This window comes from Eumetopias jubatus, unplaced genomic scaffold, assembly GCF_037043125.1.
Source record: "Eumetopias jubatus isolate StellerSeaLion01/CBP00866 unplaced genomic scaffold, mEumJub1_p1.0 scaffold_4, whole genome shotgun sequence".
Classification (NCBI taxonomy): Eukaryota; Metazoa; Chordata; class Mammalia; order Carnivora; family Otariidae; genus Eumetopias; species Eumetopias jubatus.
Genome location: NW_028274810.1, coordinates 2,649,313 through 2,663,763, shown reverse-complemented (window position 1 = coordinate 2,663,763; position 14,451 = coordinate 2,649,313). Strand labels below are relative to the sequence as shown.

General features: G+C 54.5%; 1 protein-coding gene across 2 annotated transcripts; it reads right to left on the bottom strand.

The window, feature by feature from the left end:
• Nucleotides 1-153: 153 nt before the first annotated feature.
• On the bottom strand, nucleotides 154-9,657 carry CERS2 (ceramide synthase 2). 2 transcript variants are annotated; one of them, XM_028088345.2, is made up of 11 exons: nucleotides 9,552-9,657; nucleotides 4,548-4,721; nucleotides 4,012-4,129; nucleotides 3,714-3,832; nucleotides 2,812-2,869; nucleotides 2,656-2,706; nucleotides 2,329-2,421; nucleotides 2,010-2,138; nucleotides 1,706-1,812; nucleotides 1,422-1,575; nucleotides 154-1,235 (listed from the first exon to the last, which is right to left on the bottom strand). In XM_028088345.2, exons 2-11 carry the CDS (start codon nucleotides 4,718-4,720, stop codon nucleotides 1,095-1,097), a joined length of 1,143 nt encoding a protein of 380 aa, XP_027944146.1. In that variant the 5' UTR covers nucleotide 4,721; nucleotides 9,552-9,657; the 3' UTR covers nucleotides 154-1,094. The 2 variants fall into 2 exon arrangements, with proteins under 2 accessions (XP_027944146.1, XP_027944147.1); XM_028088346.2 differs by lacking the exon at nucleotides 9,552-9,657 and adding an exon at nucleotides 5,686-5,899.
• Nucleotides 9,658-14,451: the final 4,794 nt, after the last annotated feature.

Below are 14,451 nucleotides of genomic sequence, written 5' to 3'. Positions count from 1 at the left end.
CCCCATTCTCCCAGTTCTGGGTCTTTTGGTGACAGAGCTATTTCTGCCCCCAGTCCTTCCCAAGGGACAGCTGTCATTAATCTCATACCTTCTCTACCTTTGCTTTTTCTTATTTGCCATGTGAAATTTTAAAAAGGAAACGTTACATAACCATGAGGAAGACTACCTTAGTTTATTTAGTTGATCTCCCTTCTCAGTTCCTACTAGTCTCAGACACTTATTACCATGTTTTACTTAATCTTTAATATATTTTAATTAAAAAAAAAAAACCATTAACAGTACATTTTGGTCTGAAGTGGTCCCTCTGCTGAAATGCCAGGTGCTAGCTGTAATTCTGGCTTTAAAACCAAAACACCGAATGTTTAATAAATAAAAATAAGAACTAATTGCCATTCTATTCCAAACCAGCTAGCCTAGGGGATGAGGCCAGAGGAAGGAGGCAGTAAGACCTTAGACCTGTGATGACAGAGGGCTGGCAGAGAAATAACACGCAGGCCATCCAAGCAGTCCCAGTATGGGCCCCCAACACACACACTTTTTGGCAGAGGTAGGGTAAGGGTCTTATGTACCCTCCTACACTCAATTCATTTGTGTCTCAGGAGGGAAAAAGTTAAAGCTCAGTTTTGGTTTCTGGCCCAAGTTAGGGAGCCTAGAAAGGTGAGCCTTGGTCCATCTTTGGCAGAATGAGGCCCACAGATGGGACAGTAAGGCACGACCCTGGCTCTGGAGGTCAGGGAGTCTGAGGCAAACAGCTAGGGCCAAATTCTGAAGAATAAGGAATGTGAGTTGTAATTGCCGCCCCCAGAGCTGAGGCAGGGCCTCAAAAGCAATAGAAAGGACAACCTAGAAAACAGAGAGGAAAATAAGTCCATCCCCCCCTCTGACAAAGGATATACCAACCTCCCCGCTACCCGGGGATAGGCTGGTTAGTTTGGTTAAAGGCAACTGGGTGACAAAGAAGCAGGGGGTTGGGACACAGAGGAACTCTCTCCTTGCTTTCTGCTTTCTCCCCAGGGCTTAAAGCGGTCCTCTGGAGAGGACAGCCTAGTTCCTTGGCTTTATGCATTAATCTGAGGGGCAGCAGGGACAACGGTTCAGTCATTCTTACGATGGTTGTTACTGAGGACAGGGTGGCCGTTGGCTAGGGGTCGGCTCTTTGCTCCTCCCCCAGCTACAGCCTCCTCCCCCTCTGAGCTCTCTGTTTCTTCCCGGTCGCTGCGTTCATCTTCTACCAGCTGTGGAAACGGAAAAGAAGGGTTACATGCTGTCCTCAAATGCTTAAGGAATGCCTCTCTCAGCAGGCTTGTCCTGCTGCACCCAGGGCACCACAGTAGTGTCTTAGGACGCTTGCCGATGTGGGGCGGCGGGGGAGTTTGGGCTGTTTCTGGAGTTGAAGGTAGTAGGGCCTACAGATCATTCACCTTTCCAGTTATGAACTTGTGGGCCATGCGCAGAATGAGGTAGGCCCAAAAGATATGCAGCAGCTGTAGCACTCCCATCATGGAATTAAAGAAGTAGTAGCCGAAGAAGGCAGGGTAGAGCTCCAATGGGTAGACCACAGTGCAGTGCAAGATCCTGCAATGGGAAAGGAGAGACGGGATTGTAAACACATGAAGGAGGCAGTCGGGATAAGGACAGATAAATGAGGCGGGGAGGTCAAGACTCCTGCTTACTTGAGGACAGGAGTATAGTCTGGCCTACTCACCAGAAGGGCAGGATGACCAGTCGGGTGATGATGAAGACAATGGCGAAGACGATGAAGATGTTGTTGCAGGTGTTTTTCCATCCCGCATAGTTAAACATCTTGGCTGACTGCACAGATAGCCCCCGTCCATCATCACGGGCTCCTGACTCTCCCATATACATTCATATATACACTGGCTCTGTGCCCCCACCTCCTTGCTCCCAGGAATGTCAACCCCCCCCACCACCACCCCCAGAAGAGGGATAGGGACAGAAGAACCTGCACCGGAGTCTCTAGGTTTGAAGAAATGCCCAGGAAGCCTGACCTCTAGCAGGTAGTCGGAAGAGTCATGCAGAGCCATGATCAGCGTCCCTGCTCGGATGTAATTGGCAAACCAGGAGAAGCTGATGAGGATGATGGTAGCCACGTGATGGATGATCTGTTCCTTGAAATCCTGCAGAAAAGATGCAGGCTCCAGGGGACTTCCTGTTCCCCACCCCCACTGTAATCCTACTTCCTCCCCCTTCCACTTAGTTCCCCTTAACCCACAGCTCCATCCAAATACTCAGAAATCAAAGGGGAAGGCTCTCCGTCCGGGGCTTTGTTTTGGCTTCTAGGCTTAATGGCACAGCTCCCTGACCCACCTTTCGCTTGACATCAGAGGCAATGCTGAAGAGCAGGGACCAGTAGAAAGAAAGTTCAATCATGTAGTACCAATACTGGGAAGGGATGGTGCTCTGGGTGCGAGAAAGGAGAGAAAGGGAAAGGTAAGGTACCCCAAACAATAGGACCCAAGGCTCTCACTGTCCAACCCAGCCCTTCTACCCCGGGGTTGTTTAGCACCGTGACTCCAGTGCCTTCTGCCACATGTTCCAGAGACCATCTCTTCATAAGGGTGTACGTGTCCTAGTCCTGCCCTACCTTGAGCCTCTTAATCACCCCAGAGAAGGAGTCAGGACCCCATCTCATACCTGTATGGGATATCCCTCCCAAACCTTCTTCATGTCATAGAACCAGGGTTTCTGCAGAGAGACGGTGAGAGGTTAAGAGAAGAGGGACCCACGTTCTGTGGCCTCACACCACCTTGACAGAGAACCTACTCCCACCTCCCAGGAACCCCCGCTCACGTCCACAATGACGGCCATGCCAGCAATGAAAGCGATCAGGTAAAAGGTGAATCTCCAGCTGGAAGAGGAAGCAGAAAGGGCAAGGAGGATGGCTGGGAGAGGGGCACAGCCCTCCAACCACTGCCAAGTGCCCCCAGATATCTTCCCTCTCAAGAATATCATTGATCGATTGGGCGCCTGGGTGGCTCAGTTGGTTAAGCAACTGCCTTCGGCTCAGGTCATGATCCCGGAGTCCCGGGATCGAGTCCCACATCGGGCTCCCTGCTCAGCAGCGAGTCTGCTTCTCCCTCTGACCTTCTCCCCTCTCATGCTGTTTCTCTCTCTCTCTCTCAAATAAATAAAATCTTAAAAAATATATATATATATCATTGATTGGCAGGGGCACCTGGGTGGCTCGGTCATTAAGCGTCTGCCTTCAGCTCAGGTCATGATGCCAGGGTCCTGGGATCGAGCCCCGCATCGGGTTCCCTGCTCAGCGGGAAGCCTGCTTCTCCCTCTCCCACTCCCCCTACTTGTGTTCCTGCTCTCACTAACTCTCTCTCTGTCCAAAAAAAAAATATCATTAATCGGGACGCCTGGGTGGCTCAGTCGTTAAGCGTCTGCCTTCAGCTCAGGTCATGATCCCAGGGTCCTGGGATCGAGTCCCACATCGGGCTCCCTGCCCCGCGGGAAGCCTGCTTCTCCCTCTCCCACTCCCGCTGCTTGTGTTCCTGCTCTCACTCTCTCTCTCTGTCAAATAAATAAAACCTAAAAAAAATATATATATATATATATCATTAATAACCAGTTCACCTCCTCACCTAGGCACAACCTCTCCCTGCATACAGCCATGGCCCACCCCTCCCAGCAAGACATCAGACCTTCCTCTGCCACCCAGCTTCTCTGGCCCCAACCTACCCTACCTGGCTTCTCGGAACTTCTTGAGGAGACTGGGCCGGTCCTGGTTGCGGCGGCGGCGGAACCAGCGCTCCACCTGGCGGCCAGAGAGCCCACTCTGCCGCGACAAGAGCTCTACCTCTGCCTGGGTGTGGTGAAGAAGCCCATTACGTTCAGCGCCCCCGTCCTCCCGCCACCACCTCCCAGCAAGAGCCTAGGTCAGCACCACTGCCCTCTCCTCTCCACCCACCAGGGCTGGCCTCGCAACCTGCGCCCTCCCCAGGGCGCACTCAGTGATCCCAGAGCAGGGCCTGCAGCACACACCTGTTTGGGCTGCTTGCCACTGGTCAGGTAGAAATGCTCCAAGGTAGGGTTGGGTGGTGCCCGCAGCCGAGTTTTCTCCTTTACATTCAGAAGGGCGGCCAGTGGTGTAGCCACATAACTGAGGAAGGGATAGGAGTGAGAAGGGTCTGTCTCTTTAAAGCACCTGTCTCTTGGTAGCCCCTAGCTGGCTGGGGAAAGGACTGCAAGCTCAGGCAACTTTATCCTGGGCCTCAGTTTCCCGGCAACCCCCTTGGTGGCCTCCTTGGGCTGCCCAAAGCTGACAAAGCTGCCTGTGTTCACTAGTGACCAGGCGGGGTGAAGAGGGAGAACAAATGACCATTGAAGGAAAGGGCCTGGGGGTGCTAAGCCCTCAGGAAGACAATGCTGCGTTCAGTGGGGGCGGCACATAGGAGGCAGGGATCTGGGTGGCCAGAAGAGCAGGGTCCAGGACCAATTAAACAGCAAGAGACAAACTCAAGTGCAAGAAACTGTGGCTGGCAGCCAGGGAAGGCATGGGGGAAGGTTGGTATGCTCACAGCTCAAAGAAGTATCGAACGATGAGGAAGAGCAAGGCCAGGGGTAGTGTGATGTAGAGGTCTGAGGCTTTGGCGTAGACACGTCCATCCCGGTCTTCTAGATCAGCCCAAGTTAAGTTCACAGGCAGCCACAGCCGTTCCCACCAGAAGTAGTCATACAAGGTCTGGAGCATCCTGAGTGGGAGGGGGCGGGGAGGCAGAGGGCATCACAGGGGGCAGCCATGGGGGAAGAGAAAGATGAAAGTTTCCATGGTATAACAAAGAAGCAGGGGACAGAGACTCATGCCCTAGAGTCTGGTCCTGGGCACATGGCCTTGGACAAACCAGTTTTCTTGTCTGTAACATGGTGGCTTTCCAGTTCTAACATTCACCATTTACCACAACTGAAGATGATGCTCACGACCCCCAGGAGTCCCAGTTCTCTAGAACTAAGAACCTTGGGGTCTCCCCGTCATTTTGCTTTACCCTGGCATGGAGGACAGGCAGGATCTGGCCCTAGAAGTTATAACCAACAATCTGAGTAAAGTGGGAGGCACCTTCTCCTCCCCCAACCCCCACTCTCCAGCTAGCCCCTCCGTCCCTCAAGCCAACCCACAGCTGGAAGCTTCTGTGCCAAGGCAGCCCAGAAACAGATTGCAGGGCTTAGGCAAACCCTACCTCCTCCTTCCCTACAACCCATCTGCACAGCAGGTCCCTAGGGAAAATTAAGAGGCCAGAGTAAAGCAAAATTATGTCCCTAAAGGATGCTGAGCTCCAGGACAATCAGTAAACATCAAACTATTCCACAGGAGATTAACACCCCATGCCGAGCCATCCAATCCCTGCACATAAGGCAGAAGAACTATCTGAAGCGTCTTTTCAGAAACAAAGTGAAGGCAAGGCTGCAAAGAATTAGGGATTGGGGGCCAGACAATGGAGACAGAAGACCGAGACATCTGGTGGAACTAGGAGCTATTTCTTAAGGCTCATCCACAAAATAGTAACTAGTCTGCAGGGGAACACCCATCACAAAGACTCTCAGCTCAGGGAAAAGCTGTTGCTTCCCCACCCCCCCCACCCCACCTCCCCCTTTCCTTCCACAGAGAGGTAGTGACCAACCACTGGTCACTTGGATACCAGAATGAGGGAGGGTACAGACCTCCTGAGAGGTATCCTCTAGAGCCATTGTCTTTGGCTCCTGAGGGGCGACAGCAGCTGCTGGGAGCTGAGAGTACAGCAGCAAGATGGTCCCACGGAGTCAGTGATGCCAGTACCAACAGAATGCCTGGCAGTCCTGGGACTTGGCAGTGAAGACCAGCGGGACGACAAGGGCAGAAGTTTCTGGGCCCCCAGCCCTCATCCTCTCAGGAGGGCAGGGGCGGGGGGGTGGGGGTGGTGCGGTGCTGGTATTCAGGCTGACTTAGAACTAAAAGCTGACGCAGAAGGAAGGTGGTCTCCTCCCACCCGGCGGGAAGAGAGTGGGGAGACTGTTCTCCACCGTGCACTGCAGACCACGGTGCCCCTGGCTGAAGGCTGATCAGATCTCAGCTGAGCGGGGCTGGCGCTCCGCCTGCTCTTCCCACGGCTCCGCCCACACCCACCACACAAGCACTTGCGAAATCCCTCTCAGAAATCCCTCTCGGCCTGTCACGGGTCAGTATTCCAGCTCGAGGACTTTACCCTCTTGTCCCCACTCCTGGTCACTGCTCACAGATGAAGTCAGAGGTCAGCACCGACAATCAAGGAGCTTCAGCTCCACCTTCGCCCAGGAACACTCATACACACTCATACACACACATACACACTCTCCGGGCCTCAGCTCCCGAGGGCACTGCCCCTTTCCCCTCTACCTTAGCCAGAATAAATATTTAATTAGTTAAAGAGATGGAAGCCTTTGGAACTGAACAAAATTAAACATAATTCTCCACAGTGGAACTTCCCCCACACAACCATGTGCACAACACACTTTTTTCACAGAGAAAATTGAGTAGAGAAGGAAAAGGCAGAAGAGCTAGATGTGCTAACACGCCTCTGGATCCTCCTTCCCACCTTTTTAGCTTAGCTAGACTGGAGGTGGGGGGAAATGACTGACACATGCCCTGACTTCCATGTCCCTTGGAGCCCACCTTGTCCTCCACTGAGATCTAAAGCCAAAAGTACAGACAGGCCTGGATATCAGGCCCCATCCCCACCCTGGTCAGTGGAAACTGGCAGGAAGTTTCTCTGTCAGGGACATTTTGAGGATTAAAGATTCAGAGGGCTGGCTGGGGTCCCAGAGGGTGTGAGTGGGGCCCCTCTCCCTGACTCCTGGGGCCCAGGATTGTCTTCTGCCAGTCTCTACCTACAAAGGTGAGATGCTGGAGAAGTTAGCAGAACATGGGCCAGAGAGTGGTCAAGGGCAAGCACCAGGATAGTGCAATTATCTCAACCCCAAGACGACACCTATCCGCTTCCCATCCCAAGCAGGGAGAGCCAAAGAACGTGGTGAAATGCAGATTAATGAGGGCTATCTCACACCTGGGTAGCAGGCTTTCTGTGACCACAGCCCTCCCTTGGTGCCCAGTACTTCCATTAGCAGAGTAAAGCTACCCCATCCCTGCCCCCTCCCTACCCCCAAAGCCTAGCCCAGCAGGGAGAGGCGCCAGATTCAGCAGGGTCAGGGCTTCTGACTCAACATGGGGGGCAGGGTGGGGAGGACAACAGGGGCTCCCAGCAGCCTTGCTTACACATCCGCTCAGAACCAACCGGTCTGCTCCGAGGCAGCCCTGGTGGCTTCTTGGCACCAGCACACCAAGCCAAGCACGGGATCCCATAAACAAAAGACTGGTGCAAGAAGACAGGGATGTGAACTCGGTATAGGGAGAAACCCTGCTTTTCTGGCCAGCTGGCCCTCAGGGTAGATATTTGATTTTCTGATGGGGAAATCACACCTACAGATAGTCTCCCACTCACAGAATTTACTCACCGCACACATGAAGAAACGACAGTGTGTGTGTGTGTGTCTGTCTGTCTCTCTCACAGAGACACACCTGCCTCAGAGACACAGACGCCACTCTCTGAGGCACAGGCAGGAGAGGGGCCAGCAGAGCAGGGATTTCACGGGCATCGGATTACCAGGAACTTGAAGAGGGCTCTGCCCAGCCCCCAGCCTTTGCCCCATCTCTGAGTGACCCCTCCCAAACCCTCAGAAATGGATGTAAAGGGGGCAGAGGGTCCCCATGGGGGCCTGTAAACCCAGAATGCTAAGAAGGCAGAGGTTTGAGTCCATGAGGCAGGGATCTCACAGACTCAATGTGAAAACAGTCCCGCTGGCTCTCAGAGCTTGAAGAAATAATTGAGCAAAATAGGATCAGCAAATGAGGAGAGACTGACAAACACAGGGTCCCACAGGCTCCCCGCCACCACTGAAGCCTGAGGGACTACAAAAAAAGTGGGAGGATCCGAGTAAGTCTTGTTGAAAACTTTCTTTTAGCAACAGGCATCAGGAACTAGAAGGCTGCAGCGTGGATGAAGCCAACAGGAGATGTATCATCACTCCAGAAGGCAGGGTAGGTCCCCAAATTTAGCTTGTCTGGGCCACCCCACCAGAGGCCCCAACACACCCAAATGCTGCATGTGACTAGAGCCTCCAGGGGCCGCGGGAGGCCGGCAGGTTAAAGAGGCAGGGGAGGGGGGGCAGCGCTGAATGAGCACAGTAAAGGACCCGCAGGGCGCCAGGCTCCTGGCCAGTGACAGGGGAGAGAGGAGGCCGGGCCTCCAGGGGGAAAGCTGGCCAGAGGCCCCAGTGAAGGGACTGGGCTGTGGGGTACCAAGGGAGACAAGGAACTCTCTCTCTTTGGAACAGAGAATCTGTGCAGGTCACTTCATGATTCGGGCCAGGCCCAGAGGGACAAGGCTGCAGACAAGTCCTTATCCCTAGGAGCTCCATCACAAGTGCAGTCAGCCACCCACCTTCACCCCGGCCACCTGGACTTTGGTACGGGACAGCGACCCCCTCCAACACAGATGTGGGAGTGATTGCCTGCTGGAGGCCTTCCCAGATTCGATTCTCTGTGAAGAGGGGCTCACTCCGTTCCTCAGGATCCTCAAAAGCCCCCTGAGTACTGGGTCTAGCAACTCAGGGAATCAAGCCCAGGTTTTGATGCCAGGAGCCTGGCTTGGGGAGAGAGAGAAACCCCCAAGCTGAGGCCAAGTATTAGCGCCACACACCTGCAATTAACCTACTTGCCAGAGAGCCTCCAGGCCGGTAATTAACAAGCCGTGGCCCCGAAAACCAGTTTCACCAGCAGCTTCCCCCTCCCCAGCCCAGTCACACACACCCCATAACGGTATAGGAGCCTTAGCCTTGGGGGGCCTGGTCACACACTCAGAGCCACTCCTTCCTGTTTCCCGTTAAGCACATGGACGCTCTGACCCCGCTCCTGCAACGGGCACTGGGGGCCGGTGCGAAGAAAAAGCAGCAGGACCCTCCCCGCCCTCCCACTCCAGCCACCGGACCGGTGCAGGCCAGGAGCGACGCCGCGGGCCCACTGCCAGGCTGGGGCTCTCGCGCAAATGGTCACCAAGCTCTTCTCCCCAACAAAGGGGGCGCCTGTGGCTCGGGCCCTCCGCGAGCAGCCTCGGGCCCCTCCCTCCCAGCCCCTACCTGTTGCCAGGAGGGCTTGCCTCTCCCGGCTCGGGGCGGCGCGCCCCACCACGCCGAGGCGCCCGGCCAGCCTGCCCTCGGGCGGCGCTGGGGGCCCGGCCGCTCCCGCGAGGCGCTCCGGCCCGCCCTCCCCCAGGCCCGCCGCCATGAGCGCGCCGGGCACAGGCCCCCGAGCCCGCGGCTGCCGTCCCCCGCCCGGCCGCCCAGAGCCCGCGCCCCGGGCCCTCTGTCCTTGTCGCCCCCCGCTCCCTCCGCAGCGGGGGCCCTCTCGGCGGAGCCGCGGCGGAGCGGCCCCCACTTCTCCCAACTTTTCCGCGGCCGCTCCCCGCCCCACCCCGGCGCGCAGCGCCTGCGGCTCGCAAGCTGGGGTCCCGACTCACTCGGCGGCAGCGGCGTCGCGGAGCTGGCCCGGCCGGGAGCCGCTGCTCCGTCTCTCCTGGCGTCCGCGCTCCGGCCCCCCCCCCACACTCCGGACTGGCTCGGCTCGCTCCTCTCCTCCCCCTTCCGCCCGCCCGCTCCCTCCCTCCTTCCTCCTCCGCCAGCCGAGCCCAGCCGAGCCGCGTCCGAGCCCAGCCCGGGAGAGCAAGGCCGCGAGCGGCCCCGGAACCGGGAGACTGGGCGTGGACCTGCGGCCCAGCGACGGCACGGCAGAGGAGGGAGGGCAGCGGGGCCCAGGCCTGTGCGCGCGGCGGCCTCGCCCAGCCCCCGCTCCCTGCCACCGCCCCTTTCCCGGCCCTGGGACCCGCGCCCTCGCGGGCCAGGCCCGCGGCCGCGCCCACTGTAATCTCTGCACGGGGAGAAGCCCCCGAGGAGGGAAGGCTGTGTGCGGGCCCGGCGGGCACTCGGGCTCTCCGTGGCCCTCGGGGACAGACCCGCGAGATGCCCGGGGATTCCGGGCGAGCAGCGGCCGAGCGCCTGCCCCACCCGCCTGCCCCCAACTGCGGTCGGCGACTTCAGCCCTGCTGCGGCCCTCGGTTCCCCCCGCCCGACCGATTGCCACACTTCCCGGCTCTAGCCCCACTGAGCGGCGGAGGGAGGAGAGCGCCCCGGCTTCGGGCGAGCGAAGCCTGGAGGAGTCCCTTCCGAGTGCGGTGCGCCCAGGCCGAGCGCCTCTCCGGGTCGGCCCAGGCAGCGGACCCTCGTGATTCCGTTGCCTTTCCCTGCGCAGAGCCTGCGGCCCCTGCGAGATCCCCCACTCCATCCTCGCCACAAAACCCGTTTCCACCCGGGTATTGTAAAACCTGTCCACGGTGGCACACATACCCCGCTGTAGTAGATACTCTGAAAGAGCCAACCCCCAACTTTTGTTTTGTAAAATGTATTTGAGTTTGCCATCTACACTGTTTTTCCCTCTTCTAACTCGTATTTCTAAGATGCCTTTCCCTTAGTCTGGTAAAACTGTCGCTTCAGGAACATGCGACATGTTTATCCTAGAAAACCGACCTCGACTCCTAGCATGGACAGAATGTGGCTAGGATGTGTCTGAAGGTTTGTTTAGAAAGAGAGCTAGAGCTTACTCCATGTAGAGGTAACTTCGTTTTTTACGTCGATGAAATGGTGTTTTTGTCCTGTCACGGTTAGAACCTCTGACAGTAGCTTCTTTCATGGTTTATCTAGTCAAGTTCAGGTGTTTTGATAGCTCTCTTAGGAAGGAGAGTGACCTCCCCGCCTATTCCAGTTGAGAGCTTGGCCCTCACCTAAGGCTCTTTCTGGACAGGTAGAGAAGCAGAAGCTGATTTTCAAGTTCTTTGTTCATTTGCTCTCTGCTGCCGGACCCTCAGCCCATTCATTCCTACCAGTGGAGAAATGAGAATTATTGGCCCAATCCCTGGCCCATCTCCCCCCAGACCAGCCCCCAGGGGACTCTTCCACCTCTTTTAGCCTGACCTGCCCGATTTTACAGTTCCCAGCAAGCCCTCCAGCCCTGTTTTACTTTGCCCCAGGCTGAATTCCTCCCTGATTAGCACTGTTTACATCTTTTTACCTCTCTGTAACCCTCTCCCTCTGCCTTCCAATCCAAAGTTCCCTCTACCTTTCTTGAGAATCCTCCCCAGATTCCTCTCTGCTACATACCCACACGCCCTTTTCCAGAAGGGTTCAGTGTCTCTACTTCGGGCTCCAGCTAACCTTTGGGTCCCGCTCTAACTCCTCACGCCTCTGTACTATTTGGTTCCTTTCCTTTGGCTTCTGAGCCCTTTTCTCAAGCAGTTTTCCTAGATGCCAAGTTTCTCCAAGGTCCCTGCAAGACTTTTTAAATGATTCCTTAGAGGACTGAAGACCGTTTAACTTTTTTTAAGATAGCAGTGGGCAGGGGAAGTTTGGGGGCAGAGGTTGTATAGCCAAGGCCTGAGAAATAAAGATAAGAGGGTGTACCCCTCCCCCAAGAGACAAAAGAGAAGGTGGATGGAGAAGGGGAAGTGGCCTCAGGCAGCATTAGAATGATGCTACCAGTTCTGTCAACATACTTAGGACAGAAGCTTGCACCGGCGCCACACACACACTCCCCGCCTCAGCTGGACCAGGAGATTTGGATCACCACCTTTCTGACCCATCCCCCAGTGCCCCGGGCAGACATAGCCACGCCCGCAGTGCCCCAAGCTGCCTGCCTTGCTGTGACTCACTTCCTCTGTATGCGCTGCTGAGGTGGCCTGAGGCAGAGGGCACCACCAGGCCTTCAAGCTGGGATTTAAGTATCTGGGCAGGCTTTGAGGACAGGAAAAGGCATGGACCCCAGCTTAGGAAAGTCAGGCTGGCTCATGCAACACAGAAGCCTATTTGGGTAAAGGAGTAGAGCATGGCTACTATGTGAGCAGAGGGATTCAGGTGCCAGGAGTTCTGGGGAGAAAAAGTTTCATAACAAGAGAAAAATGCCGGGGAGGAATTTCTATGTGTTCCGAAATCATGCAATGCAAGATTTTGCAGAAAAGCAATATGGGGTTGGAGTTGAACCCGAATTCATGAGTCAACAGTTGAGGCTCTATATATTACTGCCTGTCCCCTATATACTCCACTAAGACAGACCCCCAAATCAGCTATGCCCTCGTCTAAGTAATGAAGAAAGCACAGGAGAAGTTAGGAGACCTGGATCTGGTTCCAACACCGTGGCCCTTGGGAAGTCACTTTGCCTCCTGAGTCAGTAATAAGAGTAGACCGACTAGTCGGGCACCTGGGTGGCTCAGTCGTTAAGTGTCTGCCTTCCGCTCAGGTCATGATCCCGGGGTCTTGGGATCGAGCCCCGCATCGGGCTCCCTGCTCCGTGGGAAGCCTGTTTCTCCCTCTCCCACTCCCCCTGCTTGTGTTCCCTCTCTTGCTGTCTCTCTCTCTGTCAAATAAAGAAATAAAATCTTTAAAAAAAAAAAAAAGAGTAGACCAGTCATCTCCAAGAACCCCACCAACTCTGAAATTCTAAAATTTAGAGCACGGGGGTGAAAGGTGATTAGTAAATTTGAAAACAACCTCAATATGGCCCTGGAGTTGAACAAAACAAAACACCAGGACAAAAGGAGTGAGTTTCCACCAAGTTTCAGTAGAGCATCTCCCGTACTTCTCCTCACACTCCTGGACCACAGGACTGCTCTTCTGCTGTGTGGTTCCCCTTCTGCGTACATCCTTCAAACGCAGGATTCAGCCTTGCTGGTCTGCCAGGAATCCCTCGCAGAAGTTCGGACTGGGGAAATAAGAGCCCTCTCCCTCTCCCTTCATTTCCCTCTAAACCTACTTGGAATGTGTGCCCAGAATGGACTCTGAAGGATGCGGAAGGCCAAAGGCATGGGACTTGCGAAGACACTGTATTGGGGTAACCCAGCCTAGGACGTCTCCTGCAAGTGTCTTGAGGTCCCATTGGTGGGGGGAAGTCCCTTGAGTAGGTGTCTCCTTGAGGCTCTTCTGCTGACCATGCCTGCCTGCCAAGTCCACCTAGGAACCTGATGTCCTCCAGAGACTGCACTTCCCAACAAGGGCGCAAAAGGAGCCCCTGGGTTATCTGTGGGTGGAGCCAGCGCTTCGGAGGCCTCAAGTGGCCACTAGGGGGCATTCGGCTCTCGGTGGCTTCTAATGCCCTCCTGTGGCCAGATTGAAGATCGGCAAGATAGAGGTTGCAGAAGAGAGCCAAGACGGGACTCCATAGGGAGACAAGTTAACAATAACAGTTCCTTATAAAATAACATTATATCAATATTTATTGTTACATATTAGTTAACATTTTGACATGTGTACCTACTAGTCTGTGCGAGCACTCTTCTGAAGGGGCGCCTGGGTGGCTCAGTTGGTTAAGCATCTGCTTTTGGCTAGGGTCATGATCTCAGCGTCCTGGACTTGAGCCCCACATCGGGCTCCCTGCTCAGGGGGGAGCCTGCTTCTCCCTCTTCCTCTGCCCGCTGCTCCCCCTGCTTGTGCGCGCTCTCCTTCTGTCAAATAAATAAAATCTTAAAAAAAAATAAGGTGCTCTACATGTATTAATTTATTTCTCACAATAGCTTATCATATAAACACTATTATTATCTCTGTTTCGAAGATGAGGAAACTGAGCACAGAAAGGTTGAGGTAGGGGCGCATGGGCGGCTCAGTTGGTTAAGCATCTGCCTTCGGCTCAGGTCATGATCCCAGGGTCCATGACCTGAGTCCCACATCGGAATCCCTGCTCAGTGGGGAACGTGCTTCTCCCTTTGCCTGCCCCTCCCCCTGCTTGTTCTCTCTCTCTCTGACAAATAAATAAATAAAATCTTAAAAAAAGGAGAAGAAAGAAAGTTTGAGGTAATTGCTAAAGTCACATAGGAGACTGGAATTCTGAGTCCAAGAAGTCTGGCTCCAGAACTTTTGCTTTTAATCACCATGCTGGAACTGAGTCCCATCGTCCCAGTTGCCAGGTAAATTACAGGATGCTCAGTTCAATCACAATTTCAGATAAACAATAAATGATTGTTATCCTAAGTATATCCCATGAAATAGTTGGGTCAGACTTAATACCAACAAATTATTTGTCATTTACCTGAAATTCTAATTTAACTGGGTGTCCTGCATTTTTTTTTATTAAATCTGGCAGCCTTATTTTACAAGGCATTTTTCTCTGCCAAATGCCATCACATATATAACCTAATTCAGTCCTCCCAGGAAGACTACTCTCAGGTGCCCAGGATGCCCCCTCCACACACTTCAGTCCCTCCCAATAGTCCCATTTTTTCTCAGGTAAAGAAACAGACACAGAGACCTGAAATGACTTGCTGAGGTTACAGAACAGAACGAGTGGCAGAGTTGGGGCTTGAACCCATGTTCTCACGGCAA

Excerpts from the sequence above, each read along its gene's own strand:
- CERS2 (XM_028088345.2), bottom strand. The coding sequence starts at position 4,720 with ATGCTCCAGACCTTGTATGACTACTTCTGGTGGGAACGGCTGTGGCTG. Across the intron at positions 4,130-4,547 it reads GTTCGATACTTCTTTGAGCT|TTATGTGGCTACACCACTGG; the intron begins GTGAGCATACCA and ends TCCCTTCCTCAG. Across the intron at positions 3,833-4,011 it reads GTGGCAAGCAGCCCAAACAG|GCAGAGGTAGAGCTCTTGTC; the intron begins GTGTGTGCTGCA and ends CACCACACCCAG.